General features: G+C 44.5%; 1 protein-coding gene across 2 annotated transcripts in view; it reads right to left on the bottom strand.

Moving 5' to 3' along the window:
* Positions 1-19,824, bottom strand: part of SEL1L3 (SEL1L family member 3) — a 106,532-nt gene that overhangs the window by 17,901 nt on the left and 68,807 nt on the right. For both annotated transcript variants that reach the window (XM_059674064.1, XM_059674074.1), the window contains exons 14-18: positions 18,794-18,856; positions 15,306-15,482; positions 12,158-12,285; positions 7,477-7,560; positions 37-127 (exon numbers count right to left, since the gene is read on the bottom strand). In XM_059674064.1, coding sequence (XP_059530047.1) covers positions 37-127; positions 7,477-7,560; positions 12,158-12,285; positions 15,306-15,482; positions 18,794-18,856 — 543 coding nt within the window. The remainder of the gene's footprint in view (positions 1-36; positions 128-7,476; positions 7,561-12,157; positions 12,286-15,305; positions 15,483-18,793; positions 18,857-19,824) is intronic.

The raw sequence follows: 19,824 nt of genomic DNA, 5'->3' as shown, positions 1-19,824 counted from the left end.
CCTTAGAGCTTCTACTCAGAGAATACATTTACTCACCGGCCTCTCCTCACAGATGTGTGCTAAATTTGTCTGTGACACTTCAATACCAGTTTCTGCTGCTAAAACATAATACAGCAAAGCTTCGTGCCTAAAAATAGACGATTAATAATAAATTTCATATAGTGGCTCTTACTAATATTCACAGAGAGCTCGATATTCAGACATAAGGGCACAAAATAAGCAGTTTTCTTTTTAAAGCACAAAACCATGAGTTTGTTGGTTTTTTTTTAAAAAAATAAATACTGTTGTCAAAAATACTGCATGCACTGATTTATTTTCTGTCTTAAAGGCTGAACTGGCAGATAAGGTTGGGAGCTAGTTAATGCAACAGCTACCTCTACTGGCCGAATGGCATGTCGAACAGCCTCAGGTCCCTGAATCCTTCCTTGCTTTGAGGAGAGAGTGGTATTAAAACAAAGTCCTGTGAGTCCTCTGTTTTGTGAAAGGCTTTATGGGGCTTAGGATTCTGAACAAGCTTAATTAAAGCTGGGCTTTTGTGGAGCGTTAGACGTCTGGCAAAGGAGATGCAGCTTACAAGAGTGTTGATAGCAATGGCCAGAAACACATATAAATAAATGACAGTTCGACACCACTAGGAACTGAATAATTGTAAAACAATGAGACCACTCTGTGGAAAGGTTGCCATACGATTCGTAATACCAGTTAAGGGCAGGGGTTCGGGGAAACGGACATATTCCCACAACCACTGCTAGTGGGAGGGCCAATCAATATGTTGATGGTGGGAAGCCCTAAGAATGCACAGGCCACTTGCCCAACAGTTCTCCCTGTGGGGTTCATTCTAAAAAAACAAATCAGAGACGTGCAAAGATTCTGGGGCAAGAGAGTTTATGGCAGAGCTTTTGCTATGTTAGAAAATTGTAAAAAAAATAGTAAGAACTTAAATATCTGAAAATCAGTGACTATTTAAATTAACCCACGGCCTGGCCAGCATGGCTCAGTGGTTGAGCATTGACCTAGGAACCAGGAGGTCATGGTTTGATTCCAGGTCAGGGCATGTGCAGATTGCGGGCTCAATCCCCGGTATGGGCTGTGCAGGAGGCAGTCCATCAGTGATTCTCTCTCATCATTAATGTTTCTATCTCTCTCTCCTTTTCCCTTCCTCTCTGAAATCAATAAAAAAATATATTTTTAAAAAATTAACCCTTGGTACAGCCACTTTCGGATGAGGCCATGAAAAATGATGTGAAAGAATACATATCCAAAAATGTGGAAAGATGTCTATGCAAAATTATCTGTTCAGTGAAAAAAAGAGCCAGGATAAAAACCAATGCAATTCCATTTTTGGAATAAAACCGAATACACACACACACACACACACACACACACGGAGATACATATACGCCCAGAAAACTAAACCATAAAAATTATCTACCAAAAAGCTAACAGTGCTTATCTCTAGGTGGTGAGAATGCAAGTCATTTTTATTCTTTACTTTTGACTTATCTGATATCCTCCATTTTTTTAGTGTCACCCAGTTTATGAATAAAAATTTATTTTAACCATAAAAGTTATTTCGAAAGCATCTTTTTCATATTAAGTAGCTGACACGGAGAACTCTCCCTCGACTGTCACTCCTCCTAGGAAGTGGGTTAAGGAAGGGCAGGGGACGGTTGGGTTAGGGGAGGCAGATTCTGAGATCACCTTTTCTACATCGTTAGAGCAGCTTCGGCAGACCATCCCTCGGGGACAGAGAGAGGTGACTGGGAGTCAAGTTAGCACAGCGGATCTTCAATCAGACATGCTGTAGGTCACGGGCCACGTGGCTGCTGAGTGAGCTGGTTCTCCATCTCCAAGACACCCAAGGCAGCCGACCAATTAGCCATGACTCATTCTAAAGAGACACGAAGCTGGCTAAGCGGTGTCCCCTGCATAGGCAGGTCAGCTAACAAGCCCACGACTGGAGCCGAAACACCTCGAAAAATGCACAGGTGTTTTCTTTTTCTTTTTTATTGATTTCAGAGAGGAAGGGAGGGGGGGAGAGATAGAGACATCAATGATGAGAGAGAATCATTGATCAGATGCCTCCTGCACGCCCCCTACTGGGGACTGAGCCCACCGGAATCGAACCCGGGACCCTTCAGTCCCCAGGGTGACCCTTTATCCACTGAGCCAAACCAGCTTGGGCTGCACAGGCGTTTTCTTACACGGATTACAAAAATCATGTTTGGTGACCAGAATCCTCAAGTCAGACCCAGCATCAAGTCCCCATCATTCTGCAGTAAGGTCCTATTCCAAAGGTCTGACGACCTCAAGTGTCTCCTGAGACACTTGGGCTTGCACCCGTGCCTCGGTTTCCCCAGGGATGAGCAAGGGAACGAGATGGTGTACCCTTGCCAGCCCACACGCTAACACTGAGCCGGCTCCCTCTGCTGCTGTGGCCGCACGGAATGTGACTCATGTTATTAACCTGTAACAAAATGAGTTTTTCTTAGACAGCAGTCGGGTATAGACTATTAGAATTTGCAGTGAGGGTGGGGGGCACGAGGCCAACACTCCCGTAAGACAGAGTCACCATGATAAACTTTACAAAGACAGTCTCTCGTGTGGTGGTGGAGGGATGGGAGAAACAAGTTTTATAGAGAGACGTTCACTGTCCAATTATTGTATAAGCCGGGAGGAAATTTCATAGAACCCTCGTGCATTTCCTTTGAAGAAGCGCTGTGATCCATCAAAAAGAGGCGTCAGGAAACAGCGAGGTCAATAGAAGTGCTGGGCAGAAATCCACCTCTGTCTTCCATCTTGCAGAAGCAATCAGCAGAGGCCGGCGCACCCTGACTCCACCGCCATCTATTCTCATATACCGAGGAGTGAGCTGTAGGTGAGGGTTAGCACACGGGAGACCAGATTTCCTCAGCTTACTCAGACTTCCGAGACACACCACCTCTGCAGAAACCCTGTCCACATTCACTCTCCCTCCCGGCACTGGGCTCTTGCTTGTGTCTCAACAGATACTGCCTGAAAGCATTGATTACAGATACTTCTATACTCATATTGTTGGAATAAGCATGCCCTCGGCATGTGCTATGTGCAGGAAGCCCCCAAACAAGCCACAAGACCGTACTGCCCTTCCAGAAACTTCCTCAAGGTTTAGGAAGCCAGCCAGAGCTCGAGTTTGATTTCCAACGCACTCAAGTGAAACCGTCTCCCAGACAGTCATTGTAATGGGGAGGTGGGGTGGATGCAGAGAGGAGGACGTTTAGAGTAAAGAACGAGGCTGGGGCACATCTGCTACCCTCCCGCTTCAAAGCCAGCGTCTACATTTATAGAACTTTCCTAATGATGCTTCGTAACCACTCCTTGGGCTGCTGGCTGTGAACAGCGAATCGGACGACCTCTGAGCAGCTTCTCAAACAATTACACTATTTTCCCTGTGCTCCTTGCTAATGATGCCTGAAGCAGCTCCAACTGGAAGGGTGAAAAACAATCCTGGGGTCTCAGTGGATTTCAGGGCCCCTGCTCTATTGCCGAAGGGTGAGTCTCTCTTTAAAAAAAAATAACATATTTTTATTGATTTCAGAGAGAAAGGGAGGGGGAGAGACAGATAGAAACATCAATGATGAGAGAGAATCACTGATCGGCTGCCTCTTGCACGCTCCCCACTGGGGGTCGAGACCACAACCCGGGCATGTGCCCTTGACCAGAATCGAACCAGGGACCCTTCAGTCAGGCTTATACTTTATCCATTGAGCCAAACCAGCCAGGGCAACAGGTGAGTCTCTGGACTGGAACCTAGCATGCCTACTTGTCTTGCCTCAAGCCCACCATAATCGGGTTAAGTATTGGGGGTGTATTTAAGACAAAGGACAGTAAGATACATAGTCCACAGATAAAACACACGCAGAGGTAAGGCAGAGAGAAACGAAACATGACAGCCGGCCTCTCCTTTGCTGATTCCTCCTGGTGTCCAAGGACAGCCTCAGGCACGACAACATTATCTTCTGTATTATCCATATACAGCAAAAAGCCCTTTTCTCCAACCCCCTCCTCTTTTAAGCTATCCCATAGAAATCTTGGAGCAACACAGAAAAGCACAAGCTCATCAAACCTACATAGTAATCTGAAATAACTCCAGAATAAATTCACTCACAGAAAACGTAAGAAGGGGATGGACTCAGGACATTGATGGATGGTTTAGCTCTGTGATGGCAAAATAGATGGTACCAGAAAAGGCCATGCTGTGGGGAGGTCATGGTCTTATATTTCCTATTTAGCTCGCAGGGCAAGTCTGGGGACTCAGAGAGATGAAAGCACTCTTTGACAAATAGATTTTGACAAAAATTTCCCACTGTCATGGGTAGTAGATGTTTCTTCCTGTAGCTATGAAAAGGCCTCAAATTCAGATGGAGATTTATCTTTTGTAATATTTTAGTACCAGCATCAAGATTGGCAAGGATATTGACGATCGGCAGGAGAGTCTATTGGTAAAATTATTTTAGAAAACAAATAGCATTATTTTGTGACCCTACTCCTAAGTTTATATTCTAGAAAAACTCTTCCTATATGGGTCAGGAGATATATAAAACATGTTCATGGCTGCATTGTTCTTAAAACAAAAAAATGGAAACAACCCAAATACGTGTTAATAGGAGAATTGGTGAGTAAATTGTGGTATATGATAGCAGCGAAAAGGAACGACCTACAGGGACATGCATCCAAATATATGAATTTCAGAAACAATGTTAAGTGACAAGGAGCAGTTAAAGATTCATGTATAATAATATTCTAATGACAGAAAGCTCAGAATCAAGTCAAACTAAATCTATTGCTTAGGAATATACCCATGTTGAGCAAAAAAACTATAAAGAGAACAAGATTCAGGATGATGGTTCCTTCTGGGTACTGGGGCTGGGGGTGGGTTTAATTTGAGAGGGACATGCAATGCAGGAGCTTAAACAGTTCATTTCCTTAAGTAGGTGGGAGGTTTACAGGTGCTCATTTTATTGTTGGAACTTACATATACATCACACATTATTTTGTTTGTATCAACTCAGATCACAAAAGAAGAGAAAAACAACTCAACTGGCTCATGCCACTTCTCCAACTCCAATGATCAGTTCCTTCCACCAGAACTCTTTCCGGATCTTCCTTCGCTTCACCATTATTTACAGCTGTTTGGTGAAGCATCTCACAGTCCAGCTGTCACATCACGACCTTCTCTCCAAACCATCAACGCTCCCTGCTGCTCCACAAATTAAGTAGAAAGTACATAACCTTCCATTCAAACTTCCACAAAGTAGCACCTCTTTGGTCTCATTGTATATCACTCCCTATACAAATCTTACCCTCTGGGCAAACTGGGTGGCTTAAAGTTTTCTAGAGACTCCCAGAATTTTCCTATCTCTTTGCTTTTGTTCCTGTGATTCCCTTCACAAGAAATGCTGTTCCCTGCAGGGCTCCGTGGACATGCGACCATCCCTCAAGGCCTCCATTATAAAGGTTGGCCTAAGTCCCCCAAACCAGGTAGCATCTCTTCCTCCTCAGAATCCCCAATGTTCTTCAGATACGGTTCATGGCGTTTAAGTTATGTTTGTTCCACTTGCCTTAGTTCACTCACTCAATAGTTTCTGAGCACTTCACAGGTGCCACTAGGTGCTGGGCACTGGGATACAAGTCAGAGGGCAATCAAAGTAAAGGGCAATCATGATCCCTGGGAGGACCCAAGCGAGTAAGAAGTTGGTAAGACTCTGGGGCCCGTGCAAAGGCCCAGATGTCAGACAGAACAACGGCCATGTGAGAAACTGCAGGTAGTTCAGCATGAGGAAGGGTTGAGGCAGCAAACTCCCCCAAGCCCTTCTTGGTGACATCCCTGAAGCTCATGGTAAGGTGCCCCGCAGGCGAGTGGACTCAGTCAAGTTTGATGAACTGAATGCAAACACACAGATAGTGTAGAGCACACTTGATTCCCCCCATCCCCTCCATCAGGGGAAAAAAAATCAATCTCTGTGGCTGAATAGTCTAGGAAAGACAGCAGGCCACACAAATCTTAATTCTTCTTGACTTTCACTGAAAATTTTTAAATGTTAAAGGGATGCTAAATTCAAAAATAGGCAAAAAAAAAAAAAAAAGCCTAGCTACTGACCTATCCTCTCTTTATGGGAAAGGTGGCAGACATTTTGGTGTGTGTGTGTGTGTGTGTGTGTGTGTATGTTGTGGGGGACAGATGTGCTTTTCCTTTGGGAATGCCCCACATATAAACACTTTGAGATTTCAGTGCTTAGTTCCCCCTAAGAAGCTTGTGAGGAGCAAGGGTGGGAAGTTTAGAGGGTGATTGTAGAGAAGGAGCTAAAGTCAAATTTGGGAGTTTTGCAAGATGAAAACTGTAAGACATATCAATTAGAAAATAATAACTTCATAAAACTTCTTTCCTACTGTGCAAAGTGAGGCCACATATAATAAACTTTCACGGGAGTTCATAATAAACATTGCTATTTGGTGCTTTTTTCCATTGGGTTCATTTCCCCTGCATTATCTAATTTAAGATTCTCCATTACCGAGATGCTATCTTTTGATTACGTGGGCACCCATGGACCAAAGGAGAAAATAGTGTTCTTTTGGACTCATATTTAAATTTTTAATTAAGGTTCGGATCAGAGAATGATCGATGGTAAGTCTGGTCTAATGTCTCTGAGGCAGTGTTCCGAAGGGATATGTGCTGATTTGCATAGCCTTTTCAGTTATTACTGAAATACCCAGATCATTTAGGCAATAAACCAGCCAAGAAAATGTAGCCCGAGGGAAAAGTAAGATGGAGCGCTAGAACTGACAGAGGGAAAAAGATGAAGTCAGGTAGCATTTGGAGAGGTGTGCCCTTCTTTGTGAAATCAAGTAACAGCAAATGGGGGGAATTCGCAGTCCTCCTGTGTGGTGTCATGGGGGTTCTTCATCTGCTACCTCTAATGTCACAGCCAAAAGGGGAGCCTATTTGGCTGTGACATTAGAGGTCTTGTGAGTGACTTCCTGCAACCCCAGGCTCCTGGCCACGGAAGATGCACTACAAGCTATGGAAGGATGTAGCCTGAGCCCCAATTCTTGGCTTCCCACAAACAAGGTGGGAATCCCGGACCTCCTGTGACCTGCCAGCGAGAAGCAGAGGGTCAGCCAAGATGCCCTGCACTGTGTTTAGATTCTAAAACCAAGAGAAACAAGCTCGAGGGGAAGAAGTCAACACATTCATGTGTCTTTCAACTTGATGAATGTGCATGCTCCCCCTAGAGAACTAATTTTTGTGTATAATTAAACATGGAAATGCTATGTTTTCCAATCAACAGCCAATCAGTCTGTGATACTCCGAATAGGATTACTGAGAGGCCGTGATTTCCCTGCAAATTGCTTTTCTTGGTTGCATTTTAAGCTCCATCTCATAGATTGAAAGGTAAGGGCCGAGGAAGTTCACGGTCACGTGGGTCCCAAGCTTACCATGAGCCCTCCAGGTAGGCGTTGAGGCCTTTCCGAATGACGTGGCCCAGGTAGCCATTTTTCTCAGCGATGTGCTTTGCCCACCTGAAAAGGAAAGGGAAGAGAAAAATATCCAAACTGTGGCAAATTAAATAATTGCTTCTTTCTTCATATGATCACAATAAATCCCACTTGGGGAATATTTTGTTTTTTAGAATTTTTACAGCGCAACAAACCAGAACTGAATGTTAAGAAGGTAAAGAGAGAAACATTTTTGAGAGCTTTGCAACCAGGGCCCTTTCTTAGCAATGCTGAGGCGTTGTGGTTTATGGAAATAAAGACAGGAAAGGTTCCTAATAAACAATATCCACCACTATAGGGAAAGAGAATCTTTGTTTTGGCATCTGTATGGTAATTAATCAATAATACTTTTCTTCTACCTTTATTTTAGAATGGGGATTTATAACACTGTTTGGGTATTTTAAAATTTTTTATTTATTTTCATTTTTAAAATATTTTTATTGATTTCAGAGAGGAAGGGAGAGAGAAACATCAATGATGAGAATCACTAATTGGCTGCCTCCTGCACGCCACCTACCCCAAGGCATAGATATTGGGGATTGAGCCCAATATCTGGGCATGTGCCCTGACCAGAATTGAACCATAACCTCCTGGTTCATAGGTCGTCACTCAACCTCTGAGCCACACCAGCAGAGCTAATTTTATTTTTATTTATCTATTTTTTTATTTTTATTTTTTAAAATATATTTTATTGATTTTTTTACAGAGTAGAAGGAAGAGGGATAGAGAATTAGAAACATCAAAGAGAGAGAAACCTCAGTCAGCTGCCTCCTACACACCCCCTACCAGGGATGTTCCCACAACCAAGGTATATGCCCTTGACCGGAATCGAACCTGGGACCCTTCAGTCCGCAGGCTGATGCTCTATCCACTGAGCCAAACCAGTTAGGGCTAATTTTATTTTTAAATTACAGTTGACATTCAATATTTTGTCATAGTTTCAGGTGTACAGCATTAGAGTTAGACAATCATAAACTTTACAAAGTAGTCCCCTCATATTTCAAGTACCTACCTAGCATTGCACATAATTATTACAACATTATTGATTATATTCCCTATGCTGTACTTTACATTCCCATGGCTACCAATTTGTACTTCTTAATATCCCTTCACCTTCGAAAAGATCATCTTTACTGAAAGTTCTAGTACTTCATTAAAACATTTTTACTGATTTATTATAAGGTTTCCCTATTTTGTTTCTGCTCCCTAATTTATCCCCAAGGGGGTTTATCATTAATGAACTAGCATATTGCAATCTTTAGATTTACAACCACTAAAAGAATATTTAAAGAATACATAACTAACAAGTTAATGAAATGGGGATATGGAATGCTTTTAAAAAAATATTTGATTTAGCCCTACCCGGTTTGGCTCAGTAGATAGAACGTTGGCCCGCGGACTAAAGGGTCCTGGGTTCAATTCCGGTCAAAGGCACGTACCTTGGTTGCAGGTTCCCTGGCCCTGGTCGGGTTGTGTGCAGAAGGCAACCAATAGATGTGTCTCTCTCATATCGATGTTTCTTTCTGTCTCTCCCCCGCCCTCCTACTCTCTCTAAAAAATCAATGGAAAGATATCCTCAGGTGAGGATTAACCAAAATAAATAAATAAATAAATAAATAAATAAATAAATAAACAAACAAACAAACAAACAAACAAACAATTGATTAACATAAAGGAAGGGCAAGAAAAGAGAAAAAAGGCACAAAAACAGATGTAACAATAAGGAATAGATGGTAAACTGGCAGAGTTAAAATCAAATATATCCCAATTAAATGTAAGTGATCTAAATACACCAATTGAATACTAAAATTGTCAAACTGACTAAAAAATACACAAAAAAACAATTACATGCCACTTTCAAGAGACATAGATAAAATAAGAACAAAGAAATACTGAAAGTAAAGGGGTAGAAAAAAATAGAACATGCAAATTTTAACAAAAAAAGCACATATAACTATATTAACATAAAAACAGTAGACTTTACAGACAAGGACCACCAACAGAGATAAAGAGGACACTGTAAAATGATAAAAGGGTCAATGAGAAAGGAAAAACAATTCTCATTCTATTTGACCCAATAATATTATTGAAAATATCTAGTGCAAAATTGACAAAACTAAAAGGAGAAACAGACAAGTGTACACTCATAGTGGGAGATTTTAACACACGTCTTTCAGTAACTGTTGTAACAAGCAGAAAAACACACACATCAGGAATCATATAGAAGATTGGGCCAACCTGACGTAATTGATAATATATGTAGAACATTGTACCCGATAAGTTCAGAAAACACACTCTTTTCAAGAGATGATAAACATACATCAGAATTGACCATATGCTGGTCATAAAGCAAGCCCCAACACTCTTCAAAGGATTAAAGTCATTCAGAATATACTCTCAAATCACAATGTGATTAAGCTAGAAATCAATAATAAAAGGATGACAAAAGTCTGTGAAATATATAAATGCTCACAATAAGTATCCTAACCAACAAACAATAACAAAAGCTTCAAGCCTGTCTCAGGTGAGTATCATCACTGAGTTCAGGTAGATTTGCTCTCAAATGCCTTAAGACACCTCCTGGAGAGCCGGACTATAGAGTGAGGGTGATCTACAGCGGAGGTCTGCACACTTTTTCTACAAAGGGTAAGACAGTAAATATTTTAAGCTTTGTGGGCCACCTATGGTCTCTGCTGCATATTTTTCCATGTCTGTTTTACAACCCTTTAAAAATGTAGGAAGCGCTCTTAGCTCTTCAGCAGGCCACATGTTATGTGTGGGCCATAGTTTGCCAGCCCCTGTAAAACATGATCAGATATGCATGACATCAAAAATGGGCCTCCTGTTCCCTGTTCTTCAGGAAGCCTCTGTAGGATGTGTTCTACCAAAATGCAAGCGTTAACCAAGAAAGAGGAAGAAATAGGGTCCAACAAAGAGGACTGGAAAGCCAGAGATGAAGGAAAAGGGATCCTCCACAAGGATGACAAAGTCAAGTTCGGGAGGGCAGCTGTGGCCTGAACAAAGACTCCAGGAGAGACATCACCAAGATTAAACTATTACCTGGTGGGTGTGGCCAGACTAAGAGATTTAGACAACTGTAGATGAATTGGGAGTACATGGAAAATGACAAGTACACAGAAAGCCAAGCAGCTAAAGAACAATAACATATAATCATTACTCCATAGAAAACACAAAGTGTGCAAGAAAGAAAAGGTAGTCATAGAATACTACATGGCTCAGCTGTGAATAGCATTTACAGTCATAATAATGTAAACCCCGATACTAATCTAACCAAAATAATGACATACTTATTGGGAAGATGGGAGAGAAATAAAAAGTGGGAATGTGTGGGGTAGCGAGGTGGCAGAGTGAGAGAGGACTATATCTTCATCTTTCACAGTGAGACATCATTAAACAATGTCTATAATGAAGATGACAAGAAATAGTGGGATATGCATGCTATTTAGCAGTAGAGGCAAAAAAAATATGGTTAAAAATGTGAAAATGAAAAGTGATTTATTTTTGGGATCAGAAAAAAGTCTGGTGTGGTATAGGCAGAGATTTCCTGTGTTGTTTTTTCTTATCAAATTATTTTCTATTTTTTATTAAATTCTTTTTATTTTTGTCTTGTCAAATTATTTGGAACTTTAAACTATGTGAACTCTATCAGTTTTTAAACCGATAAAAATTAAATTGTTTTTTCCTTTTTTATTATTAAGAAGTCTTATTTTTTCCTTCTACTCTGCCATCTTGACTGGAACCCAATATAAAAATAAAATTTTGCCCTGACCGGTTTGGCTCAGTGGATAGAGCATCAACCTGCAGACTGAAGGGTGCCAGGTTCGATTCCGGTCAAGGGCATGTACCTTGGTTGTGGGCACAGCCCCAGTTGGGGGTGTGCAGGAGGCAGCTGACAGATGTTTCTTTCTCATTGATGTTTCTAACTCTCTATCCCTCTCCCTTTCTCTCTGTAAAAAATCAATAAAATTTAAAATAAAATAAAATTTTTAAAGAAAAACAAAAACAAAAGAGGACCTCTTCTCCCAGGCACAGTGAATATAGTACTGCAGTCCCCTCTATTTGCAGTTTCACTTTCCAAGGTTTTAGTTGCCTATGGCCAACTATGGTCCAAAAATATTAAATAAAAATTCCAGAAATAACAACTCATAGTTCTGAATTGTGTGCCATTCTGAGTATCACGATGAAATCTCGAGCCATCCCACTCTGTCTTGCCCGGGATGTGACTCATCCCTTTGTGCAGCGTCTCCACACTGTAGACACTTCCCCACCTGTCAGTCACTGAGTAGCTGTCCGGTTATCAGATCGGCTATTGCAGGATCACCGTGCTTGTGCTCAGGTCACCCTTATTTTCCTTAATAATGGCTCCAAAGCACAAGAGTCGTGATGCTGGCAATTCAGATATGCCAAAGAGAAGCTGTAATGTGCTTCCTTTAAGTGAAAAGGTCTGTAAGTGTAGGAAAAAACACACAGTATCTACAGGGCTCGGTACTATCTGTAGTTTCAGGCATCCACCTGGGGGTTGTGGACATATCTCTGAAGGAGAAGGGGGGGACTCCTGTGGATAGCCTTCCCTTCACAGCAACATCTGCTAGATTCTTACACAACAGCCTTCTCGGGGTCTCTGGGGAACGTCTCCAGGTTGCCTGTTATATAGTAGAGAGAACACCACAAGGTTCCTTCGATGTGCCCGCCTTGCGCAGCCTTATGGAAATATTCTCCAGCTAAAGTCTGTGAAGAGAGATGAGCAAACGTTAGTCTCCTTGTTGTGGAGTCTCCCTGGCTGGGCTGATTTCACCGGAGCCAAGGTATTATCACAGGCTTATCTCTTCTGACATCTTTAAGGAAACCAAGTCAAGTAAGACAGCCAGTCACAGAAGACAGTGATATTCTGTTGATGAGGCTGGCCAAGGAAGTAAGACGACGACATGTAACTAGGAATGTCATTGTCACCTCATTTGATCCTCACATAACCCCTGCCAACAAGATAGAAGACTGTATCAGAAGTCACACCAGGCGAAAATTCAGGCATTTGCGTCCCTAACCTTGCTTAAGACCTTTCTTCAAACTCATGCACAAAAACTGCATTTCCAGGAGGAAAGTGAGAATTAGAAAATGACAATAAAAAACCCCACACTCTCAGATGTGTGGGAGGATTCTTGCAATGCATAAAAATATACAGCCTCACATGTAGTCAGAGAGAGGTAGAGGAAAAGAATAAAACACTTAGATATATGCTCCGCTAATTACTATTATTTTCCTGAGGCAGTGAGCTGACATTTTTAAGCATGGGTTTTGGAGTCAGACAGGCTTGGGTTCAAATCCCAGTTCTGTTCCTTACTAGCGAGTGACCTTGGGCATATTAATCTCTCCACCTCAGAGATTTTATTCAACTAAAAAATGTGTTGCCAGGCCGGCATGGCTCAATGGTTGAGCGTCGACCTAGGAACCAAGAAGTCACGGTTTGATTTCTGATTCCAGCATTTGCCCAGGTTGTGGGCTCCATCCCCAGTGTGGGGCATGCAGGAGGCAGCTGATCAATGATTCTCTCTCATCATTGATGTTTCTCTCTCTCCCTCTCCCTTCCCCTCTGAAATCAATAAAAATACACATATTTAAAAAAATGTGGCGTCTGATAGGTTGTTGTGAGGATTAAATGAGAAAACAAATTCTCCAGAATTAGCATGGAGCTTCATGAAAAATCATCTGATTCCCTACCCCCAGATCTGCTGCTGCCCATCCCATAAATGGCCCCTCCATTCTTTCCAGCTCAATAAAGGCCATGTGCTCCAGGGTTGTCCTGACTCCTCTCCCTCTCACACCTCATATGCAATCATCAGCGAATCCCGTACCTTGACCTTCAAACTATATCCAGAATCCAGTCACATCGCAGCCCCTCTTGAGATATTGCCCATCCTTTCTCATTTGGATTCAATGCTTAACCCCGTTCCCTCTCTTGTGTCCTGTAAGCTTAGTCTCTGCTAGGATCGAGCCTTTTAAAAACAGCACATCCTGCCCAAGTCAAAGCTGCCCCGTGCTTTCCCATCTTGCTCTGAGCAGCTGAGTCATCACAATGACCTGGGCATCTGCCTTCCAGACCTATCTCCCACCTCCCCATCTCCTCTGCCTTCTGCTTCTACAAGTCTGGCCTCCCTGCTGTTCCTGGAACTTCTCAGAGCTTTTACCCTGGCTGTTCCCTCTTTCTGGAATGTTCTCCCAGATATCCACAAGATTCCTTTTGGAGCCTGTCCAATGTCACATTATTAGAGAAACCTTCTCTGATCTCCTCTATAAAATAACATCCCCCAACCTCCACCCTCCCTGTTCTCCTTCTCCTGCTTTATTTCTCCCCATAACAACCTCATATTATATATTTAATAGTCTATTGCCTTTCTCCCCCAATGTAGTGTAAACTTCCTAAGAGCAGAGACTGTTCTGTCTGCTGCTGTATGCCCGTGCCTGGAAGAGCACCTGGCACAGGGTGGGTGTTTAATGAACCTTGTTAAATATAATGGTACTCAGATGATTATTATCATCATCAATATTATTATTAACTAGAGGCCCAGTGCATGACATTTGTGCACTGGGGTGTGTGTGGGGGGGAAGGGTCCCTCAGCCCGGTCTGCACCCTTTAGCAGTCCGGGAGCCCTTGGGGGATGTCCCACAGTCGAACATCCTTAGCACTGCTGCAGAGGCGGGAGAGGCTCTGCCACCGCCACTGTGCTTGCCAGCTGTCAGCCAGGCTTGTGGCTGAGCAGCACTCCCCTGTGGGAGCACACTGACCACCAGGGAGCAGCTCCTGCATTGAGCATCTGCCCCCTGATGGTCAGTGTGCATCATAGCAACCGGGTTCCGCTGTTTGGTCAATTTGCATATTAGCCTTTTATTATATAGGATAATGAGGGGTTTCCATGTTACATAGGGATCCAGGTCCTGAATCCAAGAAGTGTATGATGCTGTTACATACATTTCAGAGCCTTAGTTGATTATTCTGTAAAATGGACTTAATAGTAACTATTTCAGAGGTAGTTAGGATGATATGGGACTGCGCATTTAAACCCTTTGTGAGTGTCTGGCACAGAGAAGTGCTCAACAAACACTAAAGATGATAACTGTCATTTTCATTATTTTTATTTATTTATTTTTTAAAAAATATATTTTATTGATTCTTTACAGAGAGGAAGGGAGAGAGATAGAGAGTTAGAAACATCGATGAGAGAGAAACATCAATCAGCTGCCTCCTGCACACCCCCCACTGGGGATGTACCCACAACCAAGGTACATGCCCTTGACCGGAATTGAACCTGGGACCTTTCAGTCCACAGGCCAACGCTCTATCCACTGAGCCAAACCGGTTAGATCAGGCCACCCTACCAGAAGCCAACTCTCTTCCAGCTCTCTTCAATCTCTACACTGTCTCGGTTTCTTGCACGTTCTCACCTTGTGTCATCTCCCCCTCTCTCATCAGTTCAAGCCTTCCTCCTCCAGGAAGCCTTCCTGACTGCTTTGGTCTTCAACGTTTCCCCTTTCCAGAACTGTTCCGGTTGGATAAATTAGCACACTCTTGGTACCTGGCTAAATGCCATCCTTTGCTCTTCACTATCTACCTTTCTAACTGGACCTTTTCGCCTCTCGAGAACGTGATCTGTGTGTTGGATTGTGTCTGTACCACCCATGGGGCCTTGTCTGGACTGGGGGCGTCATGAACGAGGGACTGACCAGCTGCCCAGTTTGTCTCAAGTCTTACTCACCTGATTCTTCCCAGGAACTCCTGGGAAAACGCCATCCAAGTACAGGACCCCAAGATTGTATGACGCGTCTGGGTTCCCCATTTCTTCTGCTTTTAACCAGTACTTGGCCGCTTTGACATAATTTTTCTTGAATTTGTGGTAATACCATCCTAGACCATTGACTGCCTGATGCAATCCCTGGATTTTAGGAAAACAAGAAAGAATTGTTATTTATTTGTTTTTTTTAATGAAACCTAAAGAGAATCAATTGTTGTGAGAGCATTCTGCACGAGTCTAAACGAAACCTCTCCAGTCTCTTTTTTGGGCAGATGGCATGAAAGAAAAGCTGAGTGCTTAGAACACATGAGCCCGATTCAGAGTCTTCCCAGGTGGCGGCTGCCACTGGAATTCCTGCCTTCCAGCTCAGCAGTGACGCTAGCCCCGAATCATCAATCGGCTCCTCTGGGCTTTGACATGATGCCCTTGTCTGCAAAAGCCTCTTATTGTCCTGCAGTAGCAACGCTGCCCTTGACATCCATGAGCGCTCGACTGCACCAGGCGGCTGCAACCTGCCCTGGCGGGGACGGTTTCCAGGTGACCGATCTGCCCATCCGTTGGTGACTGTCCTGAACACCAACAAACCCTCTGAAGGAAGCAGCTGTGGCAGCCTACTTTCTAAGCACAGGTGCTTTGTGACTGCTTAGCGTCCCAGTTCGGGGCTGAGGCCGAGGGAAGGGTGGGAAAGAGGGAGGAGGATTTCAGAACTGAGTCTGAACTGGGGCTGGTACCAGGGAAGGGCTGGTACCAGGGAAGGGCTGGTTTGTGACTCTAGCCTCGAGCCTCCTTGTTCTTGCTGAGTTATACTCTCAGGTGGCCTCTGCTCTCCCCAGGGCTCCCTCCTGCTTCCACTGGCAGCCTCCAGCCTGCTCGTTGAAGGCTCAGGTGCCTGCAGTGGTGTGTGTGCAAACCTGGGCATAGGGCGCTCATTCCTCCCTTCCTGCCAGACCCATGAGATCGTGAACAAGCAGGGGGGAAAGGAGAGGGGGCAAACAGTGCCCTCGCATCTGCAAGACTTGCTAAGTGAGAGCAAGTGTGGAACCAAATCTCTTTCACCTCCCTTTTCACAAGCAAAGACCAGGTGTCCCTTAACAGTAGATGCTAAGATCCTAGCCTGCAGCCTTTTCTGTCTTCATAGCTCCCAAAGGCTACCCCTCCTGGTCCTCATGTGGAATCCGGGGGCCAAGAAGACCAAGAGAAAGAAGTGAACAAAGCCCATCAAATGGAAGCTCCATGAGGGCAAGGGCCTGTGTGCCATATTCCAGGCACTTATATTAGCGCTTGGCACAGAGTCAGTGCTCAACAAAGTATCTGACCGATGAGCCAAAGCCACCCTCGGATGTAGATGCTCAACAAAATGGAACCCAGACCTGACACCCTGAGGATGCAGAGGTGGTTCAGGTTGGCGGGTCCCTGGACAGCTGACGCTCGGGAAAGAGTCCGTCCCGTGGATCCACTCATTTCTTCTTGAGCCTCGCACAGTCCCAGGGGCAAGGCAGGCTCCCGATGGGCCTTGCAGAACTCGTGCATTTCAATGACGTCATAGACCAGGCCGTAGTATAAAGAGGCAGGCGCCAGCTCTGGACAGACCCACAGACGGGCACACCCACACGGCTTTGCAGTGCTTTCCTCCAGAGGCCACAGGCTCATTCACAGGTACCTGCCATCACCCCAATGCCCGCAGGACTCCTTTAGGCATTGTCTTTGGACCCAATGCAAGAGCCCCGCAAGAAATCTTTTATTTTATTTTTTAAAATATTCTTATTGATTTCAGATAAGAAAGGTGAGGGAGAGAGAACTAGAAACATCAATGATGAGAGAGAATCATTGATCAGCTGCCTTCTGCACACCCCCTACTGGGGATCAAGCCCGCAACCTGGGCATGTGCCTTGATCAGAATCGAACCTGGGACCCGTCAGTGCACAGGCCGATGCTCGCTCTATCCAGGTAGGGCTTATTTGATTTCTTACTCATCCCTTGTTCCGGACATTTACTGCTCGGTCAACAGGTCTGCCTCCAAGTGATTTTTGGCTAATTCCAAAACACCAAACTAGGTGCAACCAGCACTACAGTGTCTGATGCAGAGTAGGGGCTGAGTAACTCCCGGCAGAGGGAATGAGTGAGACTCACTCAACATTTTTAAAGGATGTGACTACTCCAGGCCATAAAACGGCAATTCCCTCAATGCTCATCTCAGTCTGGCTAAAATACACCCAAAATAGAGCACATCAGATACCAGTGCTCTGCCAGAGTGGCCACAGAGATGCAAATTTCACACCTGCCAGGAAAGCCCCCACTGCCCCACTTTAGGGTGCTCTGAAACTGGTGCCTCCCATGACCAGCACTGGGGTCAGGAGCAGGTGTGCACTCTGGGTGGTTCCCTGCTCCTGTGCTGGGGTCAGGAGCTGCTATGCACTCTGGGGGGTTCCCTGCTCCTGTGCTGGGGTCAGGAGCAGGTGTGCACTCCGGGGGGGGGGGGTTCCCTGCTCCTGCGCTGGGGTCAGGAGCTGCTGTGCACTCTGGGGGGTTCCCTGCTCCTGGGTCCTATACCCTCTTGCCACCACAAAGGTGGAGGAGAGCCTCCTGGCTCGCTCACTCCATGCCCTCACTTCCAGGGCTACAGAAACACAGGAACTTGGAGCTCCCTACAGAAAGGAAGTGAGGAAGAGCAGCCTGGTTCCTGCAGGAGTCTTCATGAGAGGCCAACACGAGCGGCCTCGGGGATAGAGAAACAGTCAAGAGCCAGAAGGGCTATCAAGGGCCTGGTAAGGTTGTGGTTTCTACAAGTCCATTTATTTGCAAATCTATATGCATGTGCATGAGTATACATGTGTGGGTGGGCACGCATCGGGCATATGTTTCCATGTAGGGATATGTATGCGCGCGCGCGTGTGTGTGTGTGTGTGTGTGTGTGTGTCCCCTCAACGAGGGACATCCTAACCCCCATTCTGTAGTTCTATATTGCAAGTAGCTGGCTTGATGACAACATTGAAGAGTAAATAGTGACAAAAGCAAAGTAATTCCTAAACTCAGCACTAACCTTGATAAACAGCCCCGTTATTCAAGCAAGTGGGCATTGGCCATGACAGGGTTAACCTTCAGGGAATTAGGCTTTTGGTTTCCCTAATTCAATGGCATTTATATCCATTCACTTTCAAGGAGCCCCTGCTGCTTGTTATGGGCAGCCTTGATTATAATTTTAGCCTTCAAACAAAATCGGCCTGAATTCTATTGACTGCAGGTGAATTCCGCTTTTGAATGCTGCCGTCCCCATTGTAGCGGGTTTCTGTATGTGTGTAGCTCAAAAATGACTAATGTTGCAATGCTCGCGAGCCCTCCCTCCCCACCCCATTTCTACCTTGGGGCTTTGTGGGGAGACGCTGGCCATTTCCTCTCCCCAATGGGTGTGTGTGGGGCGAATGTTTTCCTCTGACAATATGCTAAAGTGTTACCTTGGAAGCTGCTTTCTTCATCAGCTCCAAGGCGAGCCGTCTGTTCTTTTTCACTCCTTGACCCTAAACAATGATAAACAGCAAAGATTACTAAGAAAAGAAACTCAGCGTGCACTCAAAAATATCACACAGATACATTGGTGTTTGATACAAAATACTTTAAAAAAAAAACAACCCCAAGCCTTCTGAATTATAAATCCCATCTTAAAGGTTTCTATAAGCAGTGCTGTACATCATCATCATCACCATCATCTTGCTCATATCTGTGGAGCAGAGGCAACAAACCTCAGCCTCCCAGCTCAGCATCCATACAAAAGCCCCCATTTATCATCGAGTGACAGGCATGCCTGTCAGCCCACAGGTGCTGCTGGGAGAGGCTGGGAATGAGGTTGAATGAGTGTGGTCATCCTGGATGTGTTTCTCTGGGGATCACCTAGTTTGCAGCCAGACAAAGCACTTGATGTGTGTCCAACAGGAAAGAGTTATTAGGCTGCCATCTGCAACCCCCGAGGTCCTCACCGGAGTCCCCAGGGTGGGACATGTGGCTTCAGAACCAGCTTGAGAACTTCTCTGAAGGAGTAAGGACCCTTGGAATTGGCTGTGTCAGACACTGACAGAAACGAACAAGGTTCCTCCAGTAAAATCAAGTTTTCCCAGCCGAGGTGTTTTGTACACCATAGAGAGAAACAGCTTTGAAGTTCTTATTACAAGAGAGGACCTCCGTGGGACTGTGCTGAGCTGTCTGCAGGACCCTGTGGGGAAATGGTGGATCTGAGAATGAGATTGGGGGGCAAGGGGTTCCCTTAGGTCTCTCTTGACATGGCTCTGACAAGGAGGATGGCAGGCAAAGAGAGCAAACTCACTCAGAGTCTGTTATGGACACCCCTCCCCCCCACACATGCCCCTCAGAGTGGTAGATGGGGTCACAGATAATATGAGGTGAGCAGGCTTTGCAATGAATCTCACTTTTAACTCTAATTAAACACTTAGCTCTATAGTAAAGGAGACAGCACTAGTAAACATTCCTGTGT

The sequence above is a fragment of the Myotis daubentonii genome, chromosome 1, assembly GCF_963259705.1.
Source record: "Myotis daubentonii chromosome 1, mMyoDau2.1, whole genome shotgun sequence".
Lineage (NCBI taxonomy): Eukaryota > Metazoa > Chordata > Mammalia > Chiroptera > Vespertilionidae > Myotis > Myotis daubentonii.
Note: the sequence above shows the minus strand (reverse complement) of the source record. Positions and strands in the feature narration are given on the sequence as shown.